Genomic DNA, 24,949 nt, shown 5'->3' on the forward strand with positions numbered 1-24,949 from the left:
ATGCTGTGGAGCCACTCAGCCTCAGCCTGAGGGTATTTATGTAACAGAATGACATTTTTCGGAGTCCTGTCATTGAGGCTTTTCCGCCGCTAGGTGGAGGAGTGGGGTGGCAAACCTGGGAGAAAAGGGCTCTTTCTTCTCCGGTGGAAGGTCTGGATTCGATCCCAACGTTTGGCTGCACGTCCTCCGCTCTTCTGAAGCGGACAGCCTGGTTCCTTGCACGTCATATGATAAGGCTGGAGGAGAGCCAGCAGGGCCCCCGTTCGGAGAGGAGGACCCATATCTCAGTCAACGTGCGCGCAGCCTGGGCCCCCTTTATCTCCACAAGGCAGGGAGGCGTATCCTTTTCCCCTCTGCACTCCCCTTCACATACCACTCTTGACTCTCTCTCCCTCTCTCTCCCAAACACACACACACACCGTACAGTAACTAGACTTCAACCTGCTTCAGAATCAGGCGACGCCCCGCAGCCCATGAGATTTCCACCGACACCAGGGCCAAGTCCGTCGTGCGCCCTTTTCGCTCGAGAGGACACCATCGGGGTCTTGTTATTGTCGGGCTGCTGCTGTGCGCGTACGCTGCCCGCGGCATCACCTCCCCAATAACAGAAGGGGTGCCAGCCAAAAGAAGAGGAGAAGGAGGAGGAGGCGGAGGAGGAGGAGGAGGAGAGGAAGGGCTCTGAGAGTATTCCGAATTGACGCTCAGAGATAAACAACACAACACCTTGTTAGGAAGACGTCCGCGGCGGGAAGCGATCTGCAACTGAGTAAGTCGTGATTTATTTATTTTATTTCATTTTATTTCATTATTTTCCTCCCGGCGAGGCTCTATTCGTTCCCGTGTTTTCCTGCGGCTGACCCGCTTTTGGTGATTTGTCCAGCGGCTGCCCGTGCGGCGGCGGAAGATTTGAGCGTCCGGCGCGGCAGCATCACTCCCCCTCGCCTCGGACACGAGGGGCGACACGGCGCGGCACGGGGTCGAAAATACGAAAAATGCATATTGTGTCCTCTCCTGCAGCAGCAGCAGCACTGTAAACACTGTGAGCTCATCGCTGGCTTTATTTGACGCGAGGCTACAACTCGCAGGCGCAGCATCCTTCGAAGGACGCGAAGGCACAGTTCAAAATAACAAGCTCGGGGTGAAGTCAGCGCCTGGTTTTTGGGGGGAGAGTTATAGAATGTCTGCAATATTATGTCATCCTTTATTGCATGCCCCGAGGGCCTCTTTGCAACGCTGTACTTTCGAGACGTGATAGGGCCGACAGGTGTAACGGGACGACGTGTTTACGCGAACGCCTTTGATGATCCATCATGTGAGATCGATCTGTCTTGCGCGGAGAGCAGCCGTTTTTATGCTCTTTTTTTTTTTTAACCTCGACTGTGAATTTCCAGTGGCGCCAGGCGTGCATAGCCGTCACTGCCTGGCTGAGGGAGGAGATGCTGACTGGTTGCAGCCTGTGGAGGAGAGGAGAGTAACAGGGTATTCTGTGTGTGTGTGTGTGTGTGTGTTGTGATGCGAGCAGCCCGCTCCAACATGGCGCGCATGAGCTGATAAACCTTGGCCATTACATACTCCTGTCTGGAATTTACACCGTGCATCGGGGCAGGGAAGCAGGCGGGCGGGCAGTTGTGGGTTTAGGGTTGCAGAGAACGAGACCGTGCGTCCTTAACAGACCGATGTGGTGTAGCTCAAATTAATATGAGCTCAGGTTGCCACCGGTGACAGAGTCTGCCTCCTCCATCCTCCCAGAATATCACGTAGGCTGTTCTGCCTCTGCTTCTATTCCTGTCTCTGAATAGAACAATGTCAGCCGGACCATTATTAATTTTTATACTCTGTTTTTGCGATTGTGTTTCATCGCAGCAGGTGTAGGCACGACCAGACAAAGAGCGTGTTTTTGTTTGCTGTCGGCTCCATTGTTTCTTCTCCTGGTTTTCTGTCCTGTGCCGTGGCTGCTGCGGACAACAATCTTTGTTGACAGGAGCAGCAAGTGCATGACAGCACGGAGCCTGCGAACACAACACACCCATTGCATTTCTGAGTCCCGGAAGTTCAGCCGCGGGGAATGCAGTGAACTCTCCGCTAGGAAAATGTGCAAACTTAGAAGGTTTCTTAACTTCCTTTACAGTTTCTCCCGAATCCACTGTAAGCCAGACATCTCATTCCCTCCTCATTCCTGCCATCACTGTTATTTGTTTTCTGATCCTAAACAGAATGCGCATAAACTGAAGCACATAATTAAATATGGGCAGTAAATTACACAACATGCACCTTAAGGAGCATTTTAAATGACTCAGATTTGTTGCACAAGTGCAAATTTGAAATTGAGATGTGCACAGATGAGGCATAACATTATGACCACCTTCCTAATATTGTGTAGGTCTCCCTTGTGCCAGTTCTAACTCTTAAGAGAGTGGACCTCTGATAGTGTCCTGTGGGTTGAAGGGAGAGGCCTCTAGGGATCAGGATTGTTCCAGTGCATCCCACAGATACTTGTTCAGTTAGGGATCCAGTGAATTTGGATCACATCTGTTTTTCTTTTTCTTTTGTTGTTCCTAAACCATTTTGTGTGTGTGTGTCTGTGTCAGGCTGCACCCTGCCCCTGCTGCTGCTGCTGCCATCAAGGAGTGTCACTGCTATGAGGTGGGTGGGGTGCCTGGTCTGGCCTAAGTAACATCCACGCGAATGCCAGGTCCAAAATTTTCCCAGCTGTCAATGATGTTCACTTCTCCTGTCAGGTGGTTTCAGTGCTGTGGCTGGCCGGCGTATAAGCAGCATGTCTGCCACTGTTTATTGCCTGCTCTGTCCTTTTTATTGTGCGAGCGAGACACGTTGATTCCACCGAAGGCCTCAGTCAGTCAGTGTGTGCGAGCTGAGGGTCTATATCCGGTCGGCTGCTCTGTGTCGTGTCAGCAAACTCTCAGTGGAGCTGACAGCGCTCGTCCCGTCCACCCAGTCATCATTGTGCATCATGACTGTGGACAGCCGCGTTTCTTTTGTTGGGCGCTCGCATACGCGCGGCTCCGTGCGCGTTATCTTAGTCGGTGGGTCTGCAGCACGCGCGAGTGAAACACATGGACGGCTTGTGTGTGTGTGTCTGTGTCTCTGAGCTGTCTGCTGGACCTGGCTGGCTCGGGCACTGGGTTGGATCTGCTTTCACCAATTTAGATAAGGGAAATGGGCTCATAACCGGAAGGCCGTTCATTCCCATTCAGGGTACTGACAGTGAAAGATGAGGTGAAATGCGATAGTCTCGACTTCAACCAAACTCATTCAGAGTGTGCTTTGGTTTTTGCTGAAGCTGCACCCAAAGTTTAAAAAAACAACACCTAGCCTACGCCAATTAAAGCGCCCATGATTATCCATGCTGAGTCTGATCATTTAACTTCAGAGTATTTTAGTGTTTTTCAGCTAGTTGTTTTGGTTTCGGATCCCTTTTTGCTTAAGTCACTGCAGCACAAGTGCGGCATTGTAATTTGCTTGAATTTCTGCGGCACAACTGGTTGGTACAGCCTCATTAATAGAGGACAGAAGGCCTCTCATGGGTTCATATCCTGCCCTGAGCAAGAACCCCGAGAGTGATGGATATTGCTAATTGCCCTCGCTGACCCTGTTGTCATTAAGAAACCATTTATGCAGTGGTTATAAAATCAGATCAGTAAGCTAGTTGTAGCAAATGAATGGCATGCATTACAAAAGCCCTAACAGCCACTGCTTTATGCTGATAGACTGCGGGGGCAAAACAGGAAGTGGAAGTGAAAGCTAGCTCAGTAGGCATACAGAGATGATAAGATGAGTAACATCTGGGCAGATAGTAGAGATGTGTGGTATTATTAGAAAACGCATTACGATCCACCTTGCCCTTTCTGCCTCCATGTATTTTTCACTCTTTCTATTAATCTCTGTCGTCTCTTTTCCTCCTGGATAGTCACTTTTTTTTAAACAGGCTCTCATTACAAACCTCCCTCCTTCCTGCTTCGTCATGAAAGATAAGGCAAGAGAGGATTTGTTTTGTTTTTTTTCACCCTCTTCCCAGCAGATAGTCTGTCTTCAGATAAACTGTCATTTTTAGCCACTGAGTCGTTTTAATCTCGGAGGGAAATGTGCTCAGCCGTGTGCGCTTGAGCATTTGTGTGTTTGTCTTGTGCCTGCTGCCCGAAACACGCGCACACCAACATGCTCATATGACGATCATCAGTGCTGTTGCACAGACGATATCAAAAGCACTATTGATAAGCACTAACAAAGGATCATCCATCTTTTTGCACTTCAGATAACCTGAAAAAGACACACGCACACACCGCCACACACATGAACATCATGCCGTAAAGGAAGAAGGGAAATTAATGCTGGTCCTTGTCCTTTTGTAAATGAATTTTTATAATCCCAGAAGAGATTGGACAGGCTGATGTTGGACAGACATACTAGGTATAAACAAGTCCTGACACTCTTGAGAGCCTTAAGTGGGGACTGGGATCTTTCCGTAAGGGAAGGCACCTATTAGGCCTAATGGTTCCTGCGTTAACATTGAGAGGCTGCTCCAATAATGCAAGTCCATAGACTTCCGGACATACAGAATTTGCTGATTGACCAGTGAAGCAAAGAGAGCGTTCAAGGTTGCGTGAGACAGTCAAGTGTGGAGGGGGCGGTCTCATGTGGTTACACGGTTTGTGCAGAGGTACAGCGAAAGTCAATAGTTTTCTTCTTACACCCATTACGGTGCTCGCCTAACTTCCGGACATACCTTTATGCCTCAGATGGTGAGGACACAAACTGGCATTTCTGACAATCACATGATTGGGTTTGTAAAACGAGGTCCGGGAAGACCAAGATGCAAGCGTACCTGTCTAAAAGAAAAAGCTGCTTGGGATTATGTTGCTTAAATGGCCGCTGGAAGCCGAGTTCAAAGTGTGTCAGTCAGCAATTTATTTAATTTAATTTTGAGTTAATCTGACATTTTGATCCACAGAATGACAGTTCCCTTTCACTTGGAATGAGATACACTATCAATCTTGAAATTTTAGATGTTGGCATTATGGCTGTTTTCCATATTACTCAACCAGTGATTAATGTGAGCTGTCACAACTCTACTCTGCAGTTCAACCACTGCAGATGTCCACGGCTGACAGCTCTTTTGGGTGTGGTTACAAACCATTGCGTAGTGATGATCAGTAGCTTGTCCTATGTTGTATTAGCAGTAGCTTTGTTCCTACTAGTAACCTTCTTATACATCAGATGAGATTATTTACCAGGTGCAGGAGCAGTAAAGGCCTTTAAGTTGTTTTTGTGTCATCACGGTTGTCTCTCAAAACTTGGTTGCTCAGATTTGGGTTTTCCGAGCATTAATCCAAACTTCCACCTTCAAAGTATTCTGTCGCAGTGACATCGAACACGCCGCGTACCGTGTAAATCTACCCGTTACAAGCTCAACCTGCGTTCTGGCCTCCACGCCGAGGCTGAAACCAAAACATGGGCAATCGATAAAGTGTCACAAGAGCTGTAGACTCAGCACGTGTTCCCTGAATGTATGAAAATTAATAAGCAAGGACCAAGGCGCATTTGTGGTGTGGAAGGGTTTATTCATGCAGAAGCGATGAAGGCTGTGAGTTAAGAAATGGAGAAGAGACGCAGGGCGAGGATGTCGTCGCAAATCAGGCTTATTGAGCAGATGTACTGAAGGCATGGAATGGAGGCAAAAGATTTTAGGCACATTAGGAACTGATGAGAAGGATCCCGGACAATCTTTGTAGCTTTGCGACAGTCGTATTTTTGGACGGCAGTGTGAAAAAAACAGTCTGGACTTGAACTTGACTCCTTGCTACATTGCTTTAAGTCACGTGTACATAGGAGGATACCTCATACCGAATCCCTCCAAGGAAAAGGCTGGTCATAACAGAGCTCCATTATCCCCATATTTGAATGATAACTATTGTCCCTCTCTGTGACGACAGGCTTCTCCTCGCAACTTTGAGTCAGACATCATGTACAAGCTAGTTTCCCTGAAGCAGATCCCATGGTTTAGTGTGGCAATCACTGAAGCTTGTCACCCCAGTGAAACTGAATATAATTAGTTACAATACACAGGCTTTAGAAAATGCAGAAAATATTGCTGTCAAGCTGTCTCCAGACTACTAAGAAAGAAACACATGCCATGCTTAAAGCTGTGCCCACTTTCATTCATTTTTATTTTTTTTACTCATCTGCACACAGAAATGGTTGTTTCCTTGTCAGTTTCAGAAAGTTTCAAAATTTCACTCATGAAAACTATCCCTCTCGATTCCACAATTGTTTTCTTGCTTTTGACGCAACCATTCCCTCAGCCTAGTGCATGGGTCTTCAACAGGGCATCCGCGGAGGTACAGCAGGGTGGTCGCAACATTTTTGATTGATTAGACATTTTTTATATATTTTCCCTCACAAATTCAAATATCTTTGAATACACATTAACACAAATCCAACATATTTTAGTAAACAGATAGATGTTGCACATGTTTGAAATTAAAAAGATGAATATTTGAACCTGTGTATTATTTGAATAGCTTAATACTGAATGTATATTTATAAATAACACTGGGCTGAGTTTAATAGAGAACACATACAGTAGGTAGGGGGTCCCTACTTCTCTCCATCAGTTTGGGGTTGGCCTGAAAAACGTTGAAGACCCCTGCCCTAGTGTGTCCCTCAGCTATGGGGTGAGCGAGTCGTGACCCTCTGATCCCAAAGCTGCTTCTCTAACCACTACTCCACAGCCTCCCCACGGCTATGTGCACATTTCAGCTCTACATTTTCAAATTTCAGTTCCAAAATGTTTATCAGAAGCTTGTCAAACCACTGAAAGAGTTTAGTCATGTGTCAATCAACTGTATAAGTTGCTCCCATTGTTTGAATCATGATCATGACCCTTTGCATTGTTCTAGAAACCCTATTTTTATTTCAAGCAGGTTAAAATTACAGTTTACACCAATCGGGCATAACATTATGACCAGAGAATTAAATAACATTGACCACTTTGTTACGATACATCTTCAACGTTTTTCAGGTCAAGGACCGCCAAACTGATGAGATTAAGTAGAGACCCCTACCTACTATATGTGTTCTATATCTATCAATTTTTAATTTTTTTTTTTTATTTCAAATATGTAACAGTAGTATTTATATAGTAGTTCATATATATATATATATATATATATATATATATATAACAGTACAGTAGTGTGGTAGTACATATATATATATAGGGACAGAATAGGCTCTCAGCCAATTGCGGGGAACCTGACAGAGTCAGTGTGTAATACGTGGCCTCGTGATTGGCTCAGCAGCGATAGCAGCAGGGGCCTACTGTGTACATGAGGCTTAGATTGACAGGTCCAGTGTGGTGCTCTGTGTGAAACGGTGTGCTGTTGCGACTGTTGTTGACTGAAAGATAACATCTTCTGCCTCCATTTATCCCGTTACTTAAATAGGTTGGATTCGTGTTAATGTGTACATAAAGAAATTTAAATTTGTGGGGGAAACTAAAAAAAATATATATATAAAAATATCTAATCAACCAAAGATTTTGCGACCTCCCCCTGCAGTACCTCCACGGACCCCCTAGGGGTTGCGGGCCCCCTGTCGAAGACCTATGGGATACAGTGTTCACTTGTGAAACTTTTGGCATACATGCGGATGTTATTTAGACATTTACCGCCCACCTAGACTAGATCAGGCACCCCCACCCCATAGCAATGACGCTGCTGGATGGCAGCAGTCGTCCCCAGCAGGATGCAGCCTGACACAGACACAAAAACATTTTAGAAACAAGTCAAAAACATCATAAACAGTACAAATTCACTAGATCCCAAACTGATCAAGTATCTGTGGGAAACTCTTCCCTCAACCCACAGGACCCAAAGACCACATCTTTCAACATTCTGTTGCCAGACACCACAGGACACCCTCAGAAGGCCCATAGGGCCCTACAGGGGGGGAGACCTACACAATATTAGAAAGGTGGTCATAATGTTATGCCTGATTAGTGTATAATAAAGTAATTTTTCAGTGGTTTATCATTTTTGTCTGACTTGTAATGCAGTGCTTAGTCCATTAAAGAAACTTGACACGCAGATTGAACGTCACAATTCATTCATTGTTGTGAGAAATGCAAGACGCCAGAAGTGCCCCTCGGGTCCTCATCCCACCCACGTGTCTCAGTCAGCGTGGCTTCAGCTTTTGCCCTCCCGACACGGACGTTACACAGAGTTTCACTCTCTTCTGCACTGACTGGCCTGTTATTTATGGGCGACCTCGGAGGGGGAATGGAGTTTTACCCTCTGACCCTGGAATGCTAACATGTGAGCTCAGCGGACTTCCTCCAGTTTTTATTGGCACCGTATTGTTTATGTTTAGCACAATTCGCGTTCTGCTGCAGATAGACGGATGCGGAGCTTCATGTGCGGTGGCGGTGGAGAGGCCTGAGATGTGTTTGTGTGCGGCTGGGGCAGAGAGGCAGGCGGGCAGGGGTATTGTTGTTCCCTTGCTCCTTTGGCCTAAAGGAAGGAAGGCACGGAAGTGGGGAGTAGAGAGAAGGGGAATGAAGTGCCTCTCCAACGCAGTCAGTGTGAAGGGGATTTGAGATTAGTTTCCTCTTCTAGAGTCTCTCAGTATTTTAATTCAGGCCCTAGGTCATTAGGCTTAAGAGTCATTTTCACTGTCATCTCTCAGTCTGAAGAGTTATGTTTCTTTGTGTGTCTGTGCACCGGTTTTCATTCGGAAATTGCAAGGAGAGTAGGTTTCAGACTTTCGTTTTTTTTTTTTTCCAACAAATTTATACACATAAGCTGGTTTCTGTTCCTTTTAAATTCTCAGTATCAGTTAAAAGGTCCTCGATGTTATGAATTAACAATCGAGTGAACACGTCCCATTCTCAGAAATCAAGAAGGACTCTCTGGAAATAGTTTATGAAAGTGTGCTTGAGCCGACATTCAATAACTGGAGTCAATATGTGCTGTTTTCTAGTTTATTTGCAGTAAGCTTGTGATCAAATGCAGCTGTCGCATGGAGCATTAAGAGCATAGATTCTCCTCTTTGACTTTCGTTTATGTATGTTTATCCACTTGTCTCCTTGCACTTCTTTGGCTTGAACACAAACATCTCATCGTGTATTCCTGAATGTGAGAGGTTGCGCCCCCCCTCCCTCCCATCCCCTCCAAGCAAGAACAAAATAATTGAGAAAGTCCAAAAGCCTGGTACGTGGCTTGCTGACGTCATACACACTCATAAACAAGGTCGACATGTATATGCCCGACCCAGATCGTTTGAGCAAAGACAGATGTTTTTATGAATAACGCGCATATGTTCGTAACGACTCTTATGTCCCACCCCCCCGCCCCCGATCTGTTACTTTTCCTCTTTGTTCCCATGTAAATACTGGAATCACTTATCAATGTGTTGTTTCAACACTCGGAGCCAAAACAACAACCTCTTAACTCTGGAAATGAAACCATCTGAGGAGCATGTGAATGGACTCTAGCTGTGCAACCTTGTCTCTCTCGTTGTTGGTTGCGTAATAAGTGGATTTTAAAATTGACCAACGATTGTTCACATGTGTCAGCGTGCACACGCATTTTAAATTACGGTTCTTCTCTGCGACACCGAAAAACTCTTGCGGTAGTTGGGTGGTTGACTCAGGTGTGACCCCAGCGACCCTTCGCGACCCCACGAAAGGTTAAACAGCAGGAGCTCCCAACTATCAGTCAGAAGTATGGAGGCCATTCAGATCCTGGGTGGAACATCTTCAAAAAACGGAAACAGCGCGACCTTTTGCTGCCTCCAAATGGAACTGGTGAGCTTGTGGTTGTGACATGTGCACAAAATATTCACTAGGTAAAATCAATGATAAGCTAAGGAACACCGCTGCTATGTAATATTGGCTTCATTAAAGTGTGGCTAGCAGCTTAGCAAGCTGATACTGGGGTGACTCAATATAGGAAAGGCAAAGATATAAAGCATTTGTGATATAGTGGAAGATTCAATAGTTTGAAACTACCAGACTTATCGTTTCTGTTCAGTTTCATATGTTCCATTGTGAAAATTCTGTGTATACACTGACCAGGCATAACATTATGACCACTGACAAGAGAAGAAAATATCACTGAACCATCTTGTGACAGTTCAATGTTCTGCTAGGAAACTTTTGGACCTGGCATTCCTTAGACATGCACCACCCACCTAAACCAGACCAGGCACCCCCACACACAGACACGCACGCAAAAATGGTTTAGGAACAACTCAAAAAACATGAAAAACAGCACAAGGTGTTGACCTGGCCTCCAAATTCACTACTGATCCAACCCTCACCCCGTAGGACCCAAAGCCCCCCAACGCCACAGGACACCCTCAGAAGGCCCGTGTCCATTCTCGGATGAGTCACAACTGTTTGTGTAGTCATAAAGGTGATCGGCGTATTTCATTCCTTCATTCATATTTTTGGGCTGTAACACTGTAGTTGCTGGATCAGTTTAGTTATTGTGGTTCGGAGTGTTTACTGTGATGTGCAGAGGCTGTAAAAAGGAGCTTTAAATAAATCAGTGTTATCCGAGTACGTGTGAACGGAGGAGGCAGGAACCGAATCAGTACGTGACAGTGTCCAGATGTTTGTTTAAAGATAAAGCTACGGTGATGAGAGCTGGTGTGATCTTCCACTACAGAGAAATACATACAGGAGATAGAGTCTCATGTAGAGATCAGTGTAGCATGTACAACGTACGGAGTGTGTTTTATTTAGCCTTTCAGAAAAAATGCACTGCTACTTTTCTTTTGCCAGAAGGTTTCACTTTGAACAAGAAGGGGCTCAAGCCTGATGCTAAATATCATTGGAAAATTACAGCCATGTTGTAGATAATGTAAATTTGAGGGAAGTGGAAGGAAAGTGGAAGGAAAACTACTTCTTCTCACCTTAGAACGGAGAATTTTATATCTTGGTTAACTTGCTATAATATCCCCAAAGATGCTCAGCTGGGTTATTATTAATTTAGCTTGTAGTAAGTTGATTACTTTTAGGGTATTGTGCAGATAAAGTGTGCAAAGTGACTGCTGGTGCCAGAGACCCATGAGCACAATGCTATTAGAAGATGATGCTGGTGCTCTATACAGGCAGTTAATGTGTTCCTGGAAATGCTACAGCAGCAGTGCACTCAGCGGGGAATCGGCCACGGTCATTAGTCAATTTCCTTGCCATCTTCTGTCACGTACCTACCTTGGATATATAGCCGTCCATAAGTTCAATTTGTTGCACGTCTGCAGGTCTGATTGTCCTCTTCCAGTGACGATGCTGATGGCCGTTACCTTTTCCCGTCTCAATCAGTCTTTGCTTCTCAGTCTCCGAGCGACCGCTCGTCTCCCCTGGCGCCTTCCTTTCTCCGTCACGAGTGTAATTACTCTTCTTCTTCTTCTAACTATGCCGCAAAAGATGTCTGTCTACACGTCTGCTTTCATTCACTCCCCGTGTGTGCATAATTTATGAGGGAGGCAGCAGGACGCGGCTCCCGCTATGTTCCGACAAGGTGGACATAGCTTTTCAGCACGGTTTAAAAATTAATTGCGGCTGTTGCCCAGAGGTCAGACAAGCAAGACTAGAACCGAAACTGAATTTGGAACGGTGGGGCGGTGTGTTAAAATCTGAACACCGTCTCAAAAATACACATTGCTCAAATTTGTGTTCTAAAATATAAAATTTCAAGCTTCTGTTAAAAATGACAAACATTCAGTCATGGGATAACTTAATTGTGTAATATAGCAAAATTATTTCATTGTATTGTCAAAGAAATCTGTCAAAACTCCTGATGTGTTTACACCTTCAGTGCTGACTGAACTGACAGCGAATGATGGTTTATTTAGGAGCAATTTCTCTGTATCCAACAGGGGTAACAGGCTTCGCTGATGTGTAATTCATTCGTTGTGTAGCTGCTGTGTCCGTGCGTGTCTCTCCCGTCACAGCTGAGCTGAGCTGTGCGAGAGGACGCTGCCCTGCCTCCGCTGATGCTCGCATTGACCTTTCTCGGGTCAGACTGTTCAGCTGGAGCTCCCAGACCTTCATGCCACTTGTGAACCGATCCAGATGCGGAGTCCTGCCCTGCTCCCATTCTGATCTGAGGGACGGGAAGGGAAGGGATGGGAGGGGAAGGAGATTGGCTATAACACGCTGCCAAGACACACTAAAAGCAACCCTTAAGTCAATTTCTTAATTACATAATCCACGTTTGAGGTCGTAGAGTCTAATTTTATGTTTGTTTTAGCCTGATTTTACACAATCTGCACACCAGTTTCTGTTTTTCCTCCCTGATCTGGATCAGTTGGGGAAAGTCAAATGCATCTGGGTGGTACAATATGTGATGTGTTCTCGAGGGTGTGATCAGATGATTGTGGTTTTCACTTTTTTTTCCGAAGGGCCTGCATGTGACGGTGTTGCGACTTGAACGGAGATTGGGGTATTTCGATGTATACGTTTAAAAAGGTCCTGTGGCGTCTCGCTGGAATAGCAAGCGGTGTTATTTCTTTGAAGGGTCATGCCTTTGTGCGAGGAATGCCAAGTGAGGAGGGACGTGAATTCTTGGTATGATTCTTTCTTTTCTTACAAACCGAGCTTTGTCGGGACGTAGCTTGGGAATGACGCAAGCTCATTTAAATCGAGACAGCGAGGGGGTGCTCGCAGCTCATCCGGAGTAGTGACACAATCAAAGAGTAATGACACACTTCACTACCACTGCAGGGTTTTTTTGGTTATGCAGTTATGCGGAGCTGTTGTCATAGCTCTTTTGTAAGAGTTTGGTTTGGACCGCTGTAGAGAAACGAGGGGCCCATATGTATTTTTGTGCGGTTCTGGATGAGGCAAACTGCTGCTAACATTATCGTGTTTGCTTCATACACCACATCCAGTCTGTAGAAGAAGAAAAATAATACCCACAAAATAGTATTAAGGGCTTTACCACAAGCCACCTAAGACTGTGGCCAGAGAGGTCAATTTGTCATCTGAGAGTTGAGGCAATTGATAATTTGACACCAAGTCAGTGAGTTTATTTTTAATAAGTGCCTTAATTTGTTCAGGGTACATTTCAGCTGCACTCCGTGGTTTCCAGATGTTCTCGCAGAGGAGTCATTTTATGTGTTCGCCCTAATTGTTTGATATGAATCATTAGATCATGAATTATCAGTTGTCCGAACCAGTCATCCATCATCGAGTAAAGAATTGAAAGAGAAATTTAAGCGATATTGAATCATTCATCCATTTATAACCTATTAACGCTGTGCTCAGTCAGTGTCAGTGCTGCAACTGGTACCGCAGGGATAACACAAAGAGACAGACAACCATTCACATTAACGTACACGCCTATGGCCAGTTTAGCAGAGGACTCTGTGAAAAGTAGTTTTGAAGCTCAGTGTGGCGGCTCTGGCCATCGCCATCTTAGTAGTATTTATTCCCACTCTGCTGTCACGAATAGTCAAAATTAGCTACAAAAACGTCTTTTAGTATCTTTCTGTAAACATGTTTGTTTGTCTTGTAAAGCTGGCCATTTCTCCAAGGAAGTCCCTGGGGACCAACCATTGACTGTATGTACCATGGACACAAGGATTCTGAACCTCGAAAATGAAGCCCTAAGTGGGCGGAGCCCGTGTTCGCCATTTCGGATGAGCTTTACCTTGCCCATCATCGAGCCCCGCCCACTCAACAGGAACACCCTGTCTTTAAACCTTAATAAAAAAATAAATGTTAGAATAAAAGTTAGAAAAAATTTACCCCAGTATAGTTAGTCATGAACAGTGAAATAATCTTTTGAGATCAAAGTCGTTTTTGTACCAGGCTGTCACCATGTTTGCTAATGCTGTCAAATTGGCTTTAACATAAGGGTGTATGGGGATTTGCAACCTTCTGGAGCCAGCCACTCAATGAACTGCAGTTTTTTTAGCACAACAAATTTAGCGAGTTAAATAGAGGAAGTGTTAAATATGGCACAAACTACATGTACTACACTCGTAATATCCCATTAAGCACCCACAGCTCTCATTGAAAGAGACTGTAGCTTGAGCTGTGTATGTCCTTCAAAGCTCAGTCTAAAAATTCTCTCTACGGACTGAATTGGTTGGTACACCCCTTATATAACCTTTCATATACTCAAATCACACGCCAGCCCCTTGTTGCAAGTACACGTCTTCACATTTTCTGACAAATTTTGGAGTTGCTCTTGGGAGCATGACCAATTTCCTTTTTTGACCAGAGGACATCAGTCATTTATGACAGAGAAAAATGGATCTCGATACATGATTCATGCCGATGCAGCAATGCAGATTTTGTCCCATCTCTCTTGAGAAACAGTCGTTCTCCACCGGCTCCAGCCCTGCTTCCGTCCATCCTCCGTCCTGGAGCTCTGGTCTGGAACCTATTAGGGCAGGAATCTCCAGCAGCGCCCCGCTTGCACATTAGCATGCCTACGCTGACTCTCCCTGACAGGAAAGCGCCACTAATTTAGTGCCAAACAGACAGATATTTAACCTCAGCCACTGGGAAGTCGTTGGAAGGTAAACGGCGGATGAGCAAATGCCGCGGTCAAAGAAATCTGTCACTGTTTGTAATGTGCTGGTGGTCATGTGTGGTTGTAACTCTATGTCTCTCTTTCCCTCTCTTTCTCTTTCCTTGCCCCTCAATCTGTCTCCGTCTCCATCAGGATGGCTGAGGTGTCACAAGAGGAGAGACTCCAGGCCATCGCGGTAAGTTATTTGCACAAAGGCTTCTTCCTTTCTCGTCCATGCACACACTTAGACACACACACACGCATACAGAGTGCGTATCAGGGCAAACCGGTGGACGTAGAAACAACAAATCATTGCTGCTTGTCAAGGTCTGACTGCCCGTCTTAATGACTCAACCTTTTAGATCCCATCTCCACCCATTAGAGGACATCAAAAGCTAATGCTGGAGATACAGCTCGCTGCCCTTTTCTGTCCAACTCTCCGAATCTCACTTGACTTTGTTGTGTCTCGGTGTGGACTTTAATCTTTTTCTTTTCTGCTAGAAAATCCAGATGTGTCAGCAAACTCAGCAACTATGTAGATTGTGATTTTACTAAGCCCTTTTGAAAGCGCCAGTTAAGTGTGGGGCTTTACCGAATGCAGTTTTAATTTCAATATTATAACAGCAATGCTAACTCGAAACTACTGCTCACATTTGAAGTGTACCTACAGTATAAACGTACAGAAGTACTGCATTCAGAAATGATGTGTATGAAATATACTCATGCTCCACTAAATCACCAGCAACATCATCAGAAACCAGAGGATTTAGTCAAAATTATTTGATGCAGATTTCAATAAAATACCCAAGTTTCAGTGCTAGAGATTAATAAATGTGTTGACCAGTTGTACCAGAAAGTAATTATATTGTTTGTGGACTGTGAAAGGAGAAAAGGAAGAAGCAGACAGAGATTGAAAACAAGAGGAGACAGCTGGATGATGACCGACGGCAACTCCAGCATCTCAAGGTAAAAGCACACATGAACAACTTGCACGCATGGACTGTATATAAATATGGACGACCCCCTCAGCTCCTCTTAATGTCCTGAAGAGTGGTTTTGAACCTCGGTGTAGAAGCTCAGTCCTTGGCAAACCAACTCTAAGTGGACGGCAGAATAAATAAAGCCTTTTTCTTCTTAAACCATTAATAAGCGCCTGTCACTCAAAGTGGACTTGACCTTAATCATACTTAACTTTACACTTTGATAAATTTGAATAAAAGAAACCAAAAGCATTTTGTGCAACAGGCTGTAAACATATTTTATTTCTGCTGTAACTTGCTTGGACATTTTAACAATGGCCATTTTTCGGTACTGCAGTGTTTAGCACAGGCTTCTTCTTTCAGCGCCAGAGGTTGTCCACTTGTTTGGTAATGCCTTTTTCGTACCACAATACTTATAGAACTCTATGTGTGATTATGTTATATGGTTGAAAAGAACACACAACAGTCATGGACAACAGGTGGATCCAAAGTATCCCTGTACTGAGCTTTAATGCGCACCATAAATATCCCTCCATACGGCAACACTTTCACATGATTAACAGTTCCTATGCTTGTTAAAGCATGTGATTCTATTTGAAACTAAGGGACGGACAGATTTTTTTTGGGAGTTTGACTTTGTTATACATTTAAATGTTGATGTCATCCCCCTCGTCTTGAATTGTAAATCCTTCCCACTGATATCAGCAGGGAGATGTGGTCTTACAAAAACAGAACTGGCCTGTTTGATCATCATCATTCGAGAGCGCACCAGTTTTATTCCCTTTGAAATCTACTCCAGCGACTCACTGATAAAACAAATGTGTGCGTCACCCGCACCCCTACACGCCTCTCCCTTACCGGAGCTTGAAACAAGCTGTGAGTTACACTGCCGGCCAGTTCTTCTGCGTTTTCGTGGCTCTACGGTGTGAGCAATGATACACACCCACACGGCAACATTTAAACTCAAATCTATCAGTGCAACCTAGTGAGATCCTCCTTAGCTGGTGCTGTCACGGAATGTTCAGAATGGACGACAGATAACGCCGACAGCCCCTCCGCATGCTGTTTGTACGCACACACTTATTATATCAGAGCCGAGGCTTTTGTCAGCGCATGTGTCAGCATTATCAATGCTATTTCAGCTCCGGACAATTCAGCAGGTCACAGATAAGAGCAAAGGTTGAGGTGCGTGTGCGCCTGTCCGGACTTGTGTGTTCGCAAAAGTGCCTGTGACCTGCGCTGCTGCCCTTGCGTGCTCCCACTTTTTTTTTTTTTTTTTTCCTATTTTCAGAGCAAACCATTGTAAGTGTGTGTCTGTACGTGTGAGTGCGTGTTGGATTTTGCGTGCATCGCTTCATGAAAGAGCGCAGAAGCCGCAGACAATGCAGTGGGCTTTTGGCAGAGGAAACAGATTTTTGTCCCACTCCCACCAACAGGAAACGGCTCGTACACCCACCGCACCCCGCTTTCGTCTCACGCACAAACATGCGCACACACACATAGAAACAAGCGCGCAGAGGGGAAGTGTAATCACGCTGTCCAGGAGTAGCTATTAGAAGGCTCTTTGTACAACCCACAGCAAGTGTTCCTTCACCAGAGGCAGCATTCATGTGGAGAACCCTATAAAATATCTCTGTTTGCTCGTTATACGCCTTTTTATAACAGTGTACCTGCCCCGCTGTTAAATCACACTCGTACGGGACCATATACACGGGTTCGCCCTCGCGCACTGCTGACGAAATGATAAAATGAATTATTACAGTGTTGTTAACGCAGAAGGCTTGAACAGGAGTTCTGCTTTTAATTAGCAGCTGTGATTATGTAAACAGGGCCCGGCAGCCTCTTCAATTAAAACCTACAAACGTCCAGGACAATCGTACACTTCCAACAAACAAGAAAACACTGTAGAGAATGAGAAATGTTTCCGCAATTAAAATGAGCAGCATTTGACACGCCGGCTTCCGGAGTTGAAATGAAATAGTTTCTGGAGCTCACTCGCTAACACATGACGTAACATCTCATCTGTTTAAACCAGACAAAATCCAAAGTGTAAAAGTGACATGTTTTGGCTTTGGAGCAAGTGTTTGCGTTCATGCTAAGCTAAGATAAGCACGTCCTGGCAGTAGCTTAGTTGCTACTGTGCAGAAGTGATAGTGGTAACTTGTAATAAGAACCTGAATCTCCATTAATCCTAAACTTGGAAACTATTTATTCTGGCAAATTGTCAGATTAATAAGGACTGACATTTTCAAATTTGAAATTAAGCTAGCTTTAGCTTAGTTAGAGCGTATTGTGCAGACATCATATCATGTTACTCCTAGTAGGAAACAAAAGAACTTCTTTTTTGGAACTTAGAAAAAGTCCCCCCCTGCCCAAAAAAAAAGTGACTGGATGAGGATTATTATGAAGAAACTGTAGTTTTGGGAAGGAAAAGATTGAAATAAGGCTCTTGTCTTCACAGCTGTTCACTAGATTTGGGTGTGTGTGTCCCAGTTCCGCCCTTTGTCTGCTACACTAGCAGCTTTTACTCCAAAGAACAATGGAGAGAGATGTAACTTCAGCACTCCAGCTTTTTTTTTTTTTTTTTTTTACGACCGCTCGCGTAGACTGTCGTGTGTGCGTGCCTGCATACGCGTGAGTGAGCACATTAAGTGATGTCAGGCGTTGGGGTAGCTGGGTGTGGCGAGAGAGCAGAGAGTGAAAGAGAGAGAGAAAGGGGGAAGCAGGTTTAGATTCGGTGCCCAAGAGACCATGCAGTGCTGGGGAATGGAGAGTGTTGGATTACACCGTGAGAGCGTGTGTGTGTGTGTGCGCGCGCTGTAAAGCTCTGTGCAGCTGGGTGTCTGGGGCTGTATTACTCAATGGAGACAGTGTGAGCTAAAACAGAACAACAGATAGAAACAGATTAACGCAGATATAAATTGAGGCAGATACACCCTGACATTTACAACCGCGTTCAAGTTCATGAACTTTGTGATGGATAGAGATGCAAACAAGAAAGAGGAAGGGGCAAGAGTCCGAGGAGAAGAAGAGGAAGAAAAAAAAAAAACAGGGGGAGTTTTTTTTCCTGTAGAAATTCTCGTTGCATCACTGGAGAGGAATTCGCGTCAAGCGCAGGTCCAGATTTTCGGTCCAGTTTGCAAAAACAAGAGCTTCTCCTCGCGATTTTTTGTTTCCGTATGGCCAGGCAGGGTTGTCTTTTGCTGCACGGTCTAACAGCTGCGAGCAAGACACGCTGTTATATTTACCTCAAGGCATGCCAAGTATTTGCTTTGATATTAGCTTATCTACAGGAGGGCATGTGGATGGGGAGTCCAGATAAGAATACATGAGTGGAGGTAAATAGAGGAAATGAACACAGGATGAAAAGGGGGAGGTGAAGGGTGAAGGGCTAATGAAATAAAAGAAGATTAGAAGAAATTTTATTTTTACAAATATATGGGTAATTAAAATAAGGCTAACAGTTCACATTCAGTAAATCTTTCTCAACTTAAAGATTTTCTTGTCATTACTGTTTTTTTTGTTTGTTTTTTTTGACTCTCTTGATTTCCATCCCCTCCTCAGTCAAGTATATTAGGAGAATTACGTGTTCGTTTGGATTTTTTTCTGCTCAGTGCCAGCCTCGATCCTCTGGCCGGGTGCCACTTAGTCCACTTGGCCGACGCTTTGGCAGCAGTTGAAGTGTGTGACAGAATCAACAACGAGTGGCAGCGGTCAGCAGAGCAGCAGTCGCTCGCTGATGGACTTTTCTTTCAGATTAGCTAAATGGCTTGTCGTTGTGCGTTAGTGTAAGTGCCACTAATCTCTTCTGCAGAAACACTGATGTCCGAGTTTAAAAAAAGGCCAATAATGTGCAGCATTTCCCCGAGACCCAGGTTTCTTACGTGCAAATAGACTGCGCGAAAATCCTTCCAAAGTAGTGCAGCATGCACGCGAATCCCTTAAAGCGTATACATTGCATTCCTCTGTTTTACTTTAAACTCCAAGCAGTGTGTTATATCTATTTTCTTGCGTTGCAGTCAAAGGCGCTGAGGGAGCGCTGGTTGTTAGATGGAGCCCCGGCAGAGGAGGAGACTCAGAAACGTCTGCAGGAGGATGAGGTGAAGACCAAACTTCTGGAGCAGGTCATTCTCAGGTGGGCATCTGATCTTTGAAAGAGAATTGCTCTTTTATTTTCAGGTCAAATGTGTGATTCTTATGGACAAAGTGAAGGCTTATGTAAATACTGGATTCTGGTTGTCAGACTTAATATATGTGTGTCGTGGTAAAGTGTTTCAAACTGATTGAAAACTTGAATTTCATTGTATAAATCTGTCAGTGCCATCGACCAAGCATAAGTCTGTCACTTTTGTATAGTTTAATACTGTTCTCACCAAAAAAATTGGTTTTGCAAAGAGTTTAAGGGCATCGTGGCTAATTACGTTATAAAGCACGTGTTTTAGGCTTTGTATATATATATATATATATATAATATTGTATAACATTATGCCTATACATTACATATTATTTTAGAGATTATTTTTAATCCTCGGTTTCTGTGTGTGTGTGTGTGTGTGTGTGTGTGTGTGTGTGTGTGCGTGTGCGTGTGTGTGATTTTGTGAGCCAGGCTGGAGCAAGAAATTGAGGAACTAGAGACAGGAGCGCCAGCCAATAAGGGTGTGGCCAGAGAAAATGGAGGTATGTCCAGTGCCCATGGCAACATGTCATCACGCAGGAAACCATGGCAACGCAGCCTTAACAGCTGTGTCAGAAAGACAAAGCAGCCCAATAATAGTCTCTTCATTTGCTCTATTAAATTGTCCCTCTCCGCCGGAGGTCGTTAAAATAATATTTCCGTCTTTTTTTTTTTTTTAAGCCTTTGTCTGTGTGACTTAACCTGACCACCTTCTTTCCCTCTGCACACTCCTAACCCCTGAATGGTGCTCTGGTGCCCTCTCTAGGTGAAAATGGAGTAGTGCAGTCCTCCGGTCAGACCCCCAAGAGAGAGGTGACCGGGATTGAGGCCAAGCTGCTGGGCCCCAGCCCTGACCAAGCTAGTGCAGACAACCCGGTTACTCTAGTCTTCATGGGCTACAAGACCGTTGAGGAGGAGCAGGAGAACCGCACGGCCCTGGGGATGGAAGGAGTGGACGGCAATGTCAAAGCTGAGTTTGTAGTGATCGAGGACGGGGAGGGGAAAGCGGGGGGAGACGCTGCCACAGCAGAGCAGGCTCCACCCAACGGGAGCATGGCGGAGAAGGAGAAGGCCAACGGAGGTGGGGAGGAGGGAGAGGAGGAGAAGGAGAAGAAACAGACCTGCAAATGCTGCACGGTCATGTGAGCGCTGTGTGGTGTTCGTGTGCGCGCGTGCGTGTCCGGGTGTGTGCGTGGCTGAATGCACACCTGCACCTGTGCAGGCCTGTGTGCTATTTGCATGTGTCTGTATTTGCAGGTGTGTGCGTGTCGCTTCGTGTCCGTGTGGAAGTGCGTGTCAGGACTGGGAGGAGAAAAAAAAAAGTACAGTTCCACAGCCAATACACCAACAATGAGAGCCAATACAAGCTCCAGCTACAACAAGAACCACAAAGACTCATAAGTACACTTTACTCTGTATACTTTCTCTGATATGTATTTGACTTTTGATTTCTATTGATATTTTTCTATTTTTCTGTCTTGACATTTATATTGTATTCAGTATGTATATCTTTATTATGGGACTGTGTACTGTAAGTTCATTGTTATTATTGTTGGGGGAAAGAAAAAAAATGTATTAGCTCTCTGGATTGTACTGCTACCCAGTCGGGGAAAAATCTGGAAACTTTAAATCATTTAAGTCAAAACAACAAAAGATGAAGGACGCAGATACTTAAATATATATATATACATATATATATATTTCTCTGTGTAGGCCTACCAACTATTTATCGATCAATTTCATATTGCAATATTGTCTAAGATATTATTTTAAATAGTATTTTAATATATTGATATGAAATTATGTTTTATACAATGTATTTATTGTTTTTGGTTCTCTATATCATCTCCAACCATTAACTGCATGTACGCTTGTAAGCACTGCGCGTAACACTCATAACAAGTGTCTGTGCTTCCTTAGACTCATACGTGCACATATCTTTTTGTCACACAAGTCTTTCTGTATAATTGGCAGTGTTAAAGACATTTAAAAAGCAACCAAGGAGACGAAGAGGCTAGTAGGACCACATTAGCTTGATAATAGATACTTACTCTATGTGACACATGTACATGAAAATCACAGCGATTGTGTGTGTGTGCGTGTTTTTTTTTTTTTTTTTTTTAAATAAGATGGATACACTTAATGATCATTTCGGATTAGGGATTAATTCTCTCAGCAGTAGAATCCGTGTGAATCTTAATGAGGTAGCACTGCATGAAGCCTTGTAACTTTTTCAACTCGTCACTTGTTAGGTCTTTATTATTATTATTACACGCTGTCACTTGAATGTAAATCCAGGGGTTAAATTGGGATTTGTTCCACCCTAAGCAGAAGAGGCGGGCGTGCTCAGCTCAGCTCACCATTTAAAATAATAATAATAATAATAATAATAATGCAAAAGCTTTTGTGTCTCCTCGAACCAAATAAAATCTGACGATGAATACTGTAATTTCACTGTGTGTTGGTCGGCTGCTGGTTTGTGTCCTGCTCGCTCCCAGTTTAACCCCTGACTGTCTGTCTGTAGACCTGGGCCTTGTTGTACTTGAATAGATTTGCAAAGGACATTGAACAGACTTCCCTCGCAAATGTGATTTGTCTCCGGCTCATCTCAAGGTTTTCTGTCCTAAACAATGCAGGTTGCTAGCAAGAAAATGCATATACTGTGCACCAGGGGTCTTCAACGTTTTTCAGGCTAGAGATTAAGTAGAGACACCCTACCTGCTATGTTTGTTTTATATTAAACTCGGGCTAGTGCTATAAATATAAATATACATAATTATTGTAATTTTGCATTCAATATTAAGCTATTCAAATGATACACAGGTTCAAATATGTGCAAAAGTAAAAGACAGATAACGAAAATAACTGATAGATTCAAGTTTTAAAGCTCTCGGCCTTAAATAAATTAAATTTGTGGGGGCGAAATTAGAAAATATATCAAAAAAATGTCTTATCAACCAAAGATTTGGGGTCCGCAGTACCTCCGCGGACCCCCCGTTGAAGACCTATGCTGTACACTATAGCAAGTCAAAGCCAACAGCATCTATTGAAATGCATTTCGGCCCTAGTCTCCACACTTACTTGGCAGACAGGCGAGGCTGGTCTGGGTCAGTGATGCTACACCACAGATGCTTCTGCTCACCGCCTCCAGGCTCATCCACGTCTCCACTCCGTTCACCTCCGCTCTCACCGCCATCCTCTCACACCGTCTCGTCGTCACCGTCGCACCTCCTGCGCTCGGAGAAACGCAGTTCAATAAAGCAACCTCTAAAGTTGGTGCTAATCCCGGGTCTCGTCTAAAAACTCCACCAACTATCGTTCCGGTCGTCCCTCCTGTCTTACTCCAACTTCTGTGGGATTCCACCGCCGCCTCCTGCGTAACGCTCGTCGGTTAAGAGAGTCTTTTGAAACCTCCAGTGCCAGATGCAATCTCTCAAGTCCTGCCTACATTTACCACCAGATAAATCCCTTCTTACATTCCAGAGGGAGGTCAGCAGGCATGGACGGTTATAATGAAAGTGTATGCTTTCCACGTGTACAGTTCCGCTGTAATTGTACAACTTGGCAACTTTGTTTCCTATACTGACTCTCATGTTTGTTCGTTTTTTTTATTTCTATGGCCTCTTTGCCAGGTGGTATATTGTATTTGATGTGTGTATTTTTAAAGAAAAAAAGATGACTACATCTGTGTATTGTTGGTGCCTTTGTCAGGTTCATTTGGTTGGACTTGTCCGTCTGCCGTTCTTTTTTTAGACCGGGGTTTTCTTGCTCTGCTCCTGGTCACGACGACCCACTGGAAACACTGCCTTCCTCTCTGAAGGGTCACTGCACGAGTATACGAGGATACTACGCTCATTCTTCTCATGATAACTATTCATAAATGCAGCTTGGACAATAGTTAATATGCAGACTAAACTGTTGGTGTCTTCAAAAAAAAGAACTTTGTATCCTGTTTTAACTTTTTTAAGCTGTTAATTCTATGTTAACTAACTTTTTATTATTATTATTATTATTATTATTATTATTATTATTATTAGACCTGTATTCTTATCAGAACCAACTCTCATCCAAAGTTTAACATTTTGAGGGGATGCAAAATTTCTACAGAAGACTAACTGACAGCCCGTGTATATACGGTATATACACATGTATATATGTGTTTATATGCATCTGCATACATGGAAATAAGTGTAAATTTGGTGAGCTAAAGCTTTGCTTAATAGTGGGTCTCTGGGACAGCAGCAGAAAAAAAACAACCTTGTGTTAGACCGATGCCTGTTCATCTATTCTGTGGTCGTCTAAATGTTTAATCTTGAATAAAACTACTGTTTGTTTACAGCAAGTCAGACACGTTTGTATGTAATTAACCAAGTGTGCACGCAAAGTCGACAGCAGTGTGCGTAAGCACCGGTTAATGATGTATATGTGAGTGGGGGAGTGGGCGGGTAGCTGGTGGAGACACAGATGGCTACAAGGGAGATGAACACAGTTTATACACTGATAAAACATCCATTTATTGTAGGACTGATGCAAATAGCCATTTAAAAGACGAGGAACCAAACAAACTGATACTACTACTACTAATACTACTACACTTAGACGGATGTTACTGATCCACAAGGGAAACTGTTTGGTCACAGTAGCTCGGTTGGGGAAGGAAATAGGCGTAAGATAGTTTAAAAATACTAATAACATTAATAAATAAATAATATATAATAGTGTACGACATTTGAGTGTGTACAAATCTGCAACAAATACAAACAGTAGTAATTACACACTATATACATTGGTAAATAAATGGTAAAGTGCGGTCACATGGATACTCGTTTACAGAGAGGTAAAGACTTAGATAAACGTTACTCATCCACAAGGGAAACTGAAAAAACACAAGTAGAAAGATAAAATCAAATCAAATCAGCAAAGAATGAAATAAAATACATGCAAATTACAAGTAAAATCAAGTACAATACAATTGTATGTGCAAAAAATATACAGAATTAGCATATGAACAAATGCACAAGAAACAGCAACATAGGAATGATAATAAGACGTTACAGCGTGCATTGAATAACATGGAGTTATCTGTTGCAGGAAGGTGACTTGTAGTACAGCTGGATGGAGTGGGGGTGTGAATGGCATCCGGTAGCGTTCACTGTGGGAGCACAGCTGGATCAGTCTGTTGGAGAATGAGCTCCACTGTCCCCCTGTAGTCTGGTGTAGCGGATGTGATGTTGCTGGTAGAAAGTCTC

At 43.9% G+C, this 24,949-nt stretch overlaps 1 protein-coding gene across 4 annotated transcripts; it reads left to right on the forward strand.

The window, feature by feature from the left end:
- The first annotated feature begins 198 nt into the window (after positions 1-198).
- On the forward strand, positions 199-24,042 carry palm1b (paralemmin 1b). 4 transcript variants are annotated; one of them, XM_047611232.1, is made up of 7 exons: positions 199-766; positions 2,589-2,643; positions 14,700-14,742; positions 15,432-15,512; positions 19,546-19,661; positions 20,133-20,203; positions 20,467-24,042. In XM_047611232.1, the coding sequence occupies exons 2-7, from the start codon at positions 2,639-2,641 to the stop codon at positions 20,844-20,846; spliced, it is 696 nt and encodes a 231-aa protein (XP_047467188.1). In that variant the 5' UTR covers positions 199-766; positions 2,589-2,638; the 3' UTR covers positions 20,847-24,042. The 4 variants fall into 4 exon arrangements, with proteins under 4 accessions (XP_047467188.1, XP_047467189.1, XP_047467190.1 ...); XM_047611233.1 differs by lacking the exon at positions 2,589-2,643 and having other exon boundaries at positions 222-766; XM_047611234.1 differs by lacking the exons at positions 199-766; positions 2,589-2,643 and adding an exon at positions 13,169-14,553.
- Positions 24,043-24,949: the final 907 nt, after the last annotated feature.

This window comes from Mugil cephalus, chromosome 17 (genome assembly GCF_022458985.1).
Source record: "Mugil cephalus isolate CIBA_MC_2020 chromosome 17, CIBA_Mcephalus_1.1, whole genome shotgun sequence".
In the NCBI taxonomy this organism is placed as follows: domain Eukaryota; kingdom Metazoa; phylum Chordata; class Actinopteri; order Mugiliformes; family Mugilidae; genus Mugil; species Mugil cephalus.

Bases quoted from the DNA above. Each gene is read 5' to 3' on its own strand.
- palm1b (XM_047611231.1), top strand. From the start codon at position 18,491: ATGAACTTTGTGATGGATAGAGATGCAAACAAGAAAGAGGAAGGGGCA. The intron at 18,644-19,545 runs GTCCAGATTTTC...CTTGCGTTGCAG, and splicing joins GGAATTCGCGTCAAGCGCAG to TCAAAGGCGCTGAGGGAGCG. The intron at 20,204-20,466 runs GTATGTCCAGTG...TGCCCTCTCTAG, and splicing joins TGTGGCCAGAGAAAATGGAG to GTGAAAATGGAGTAGTGCAG.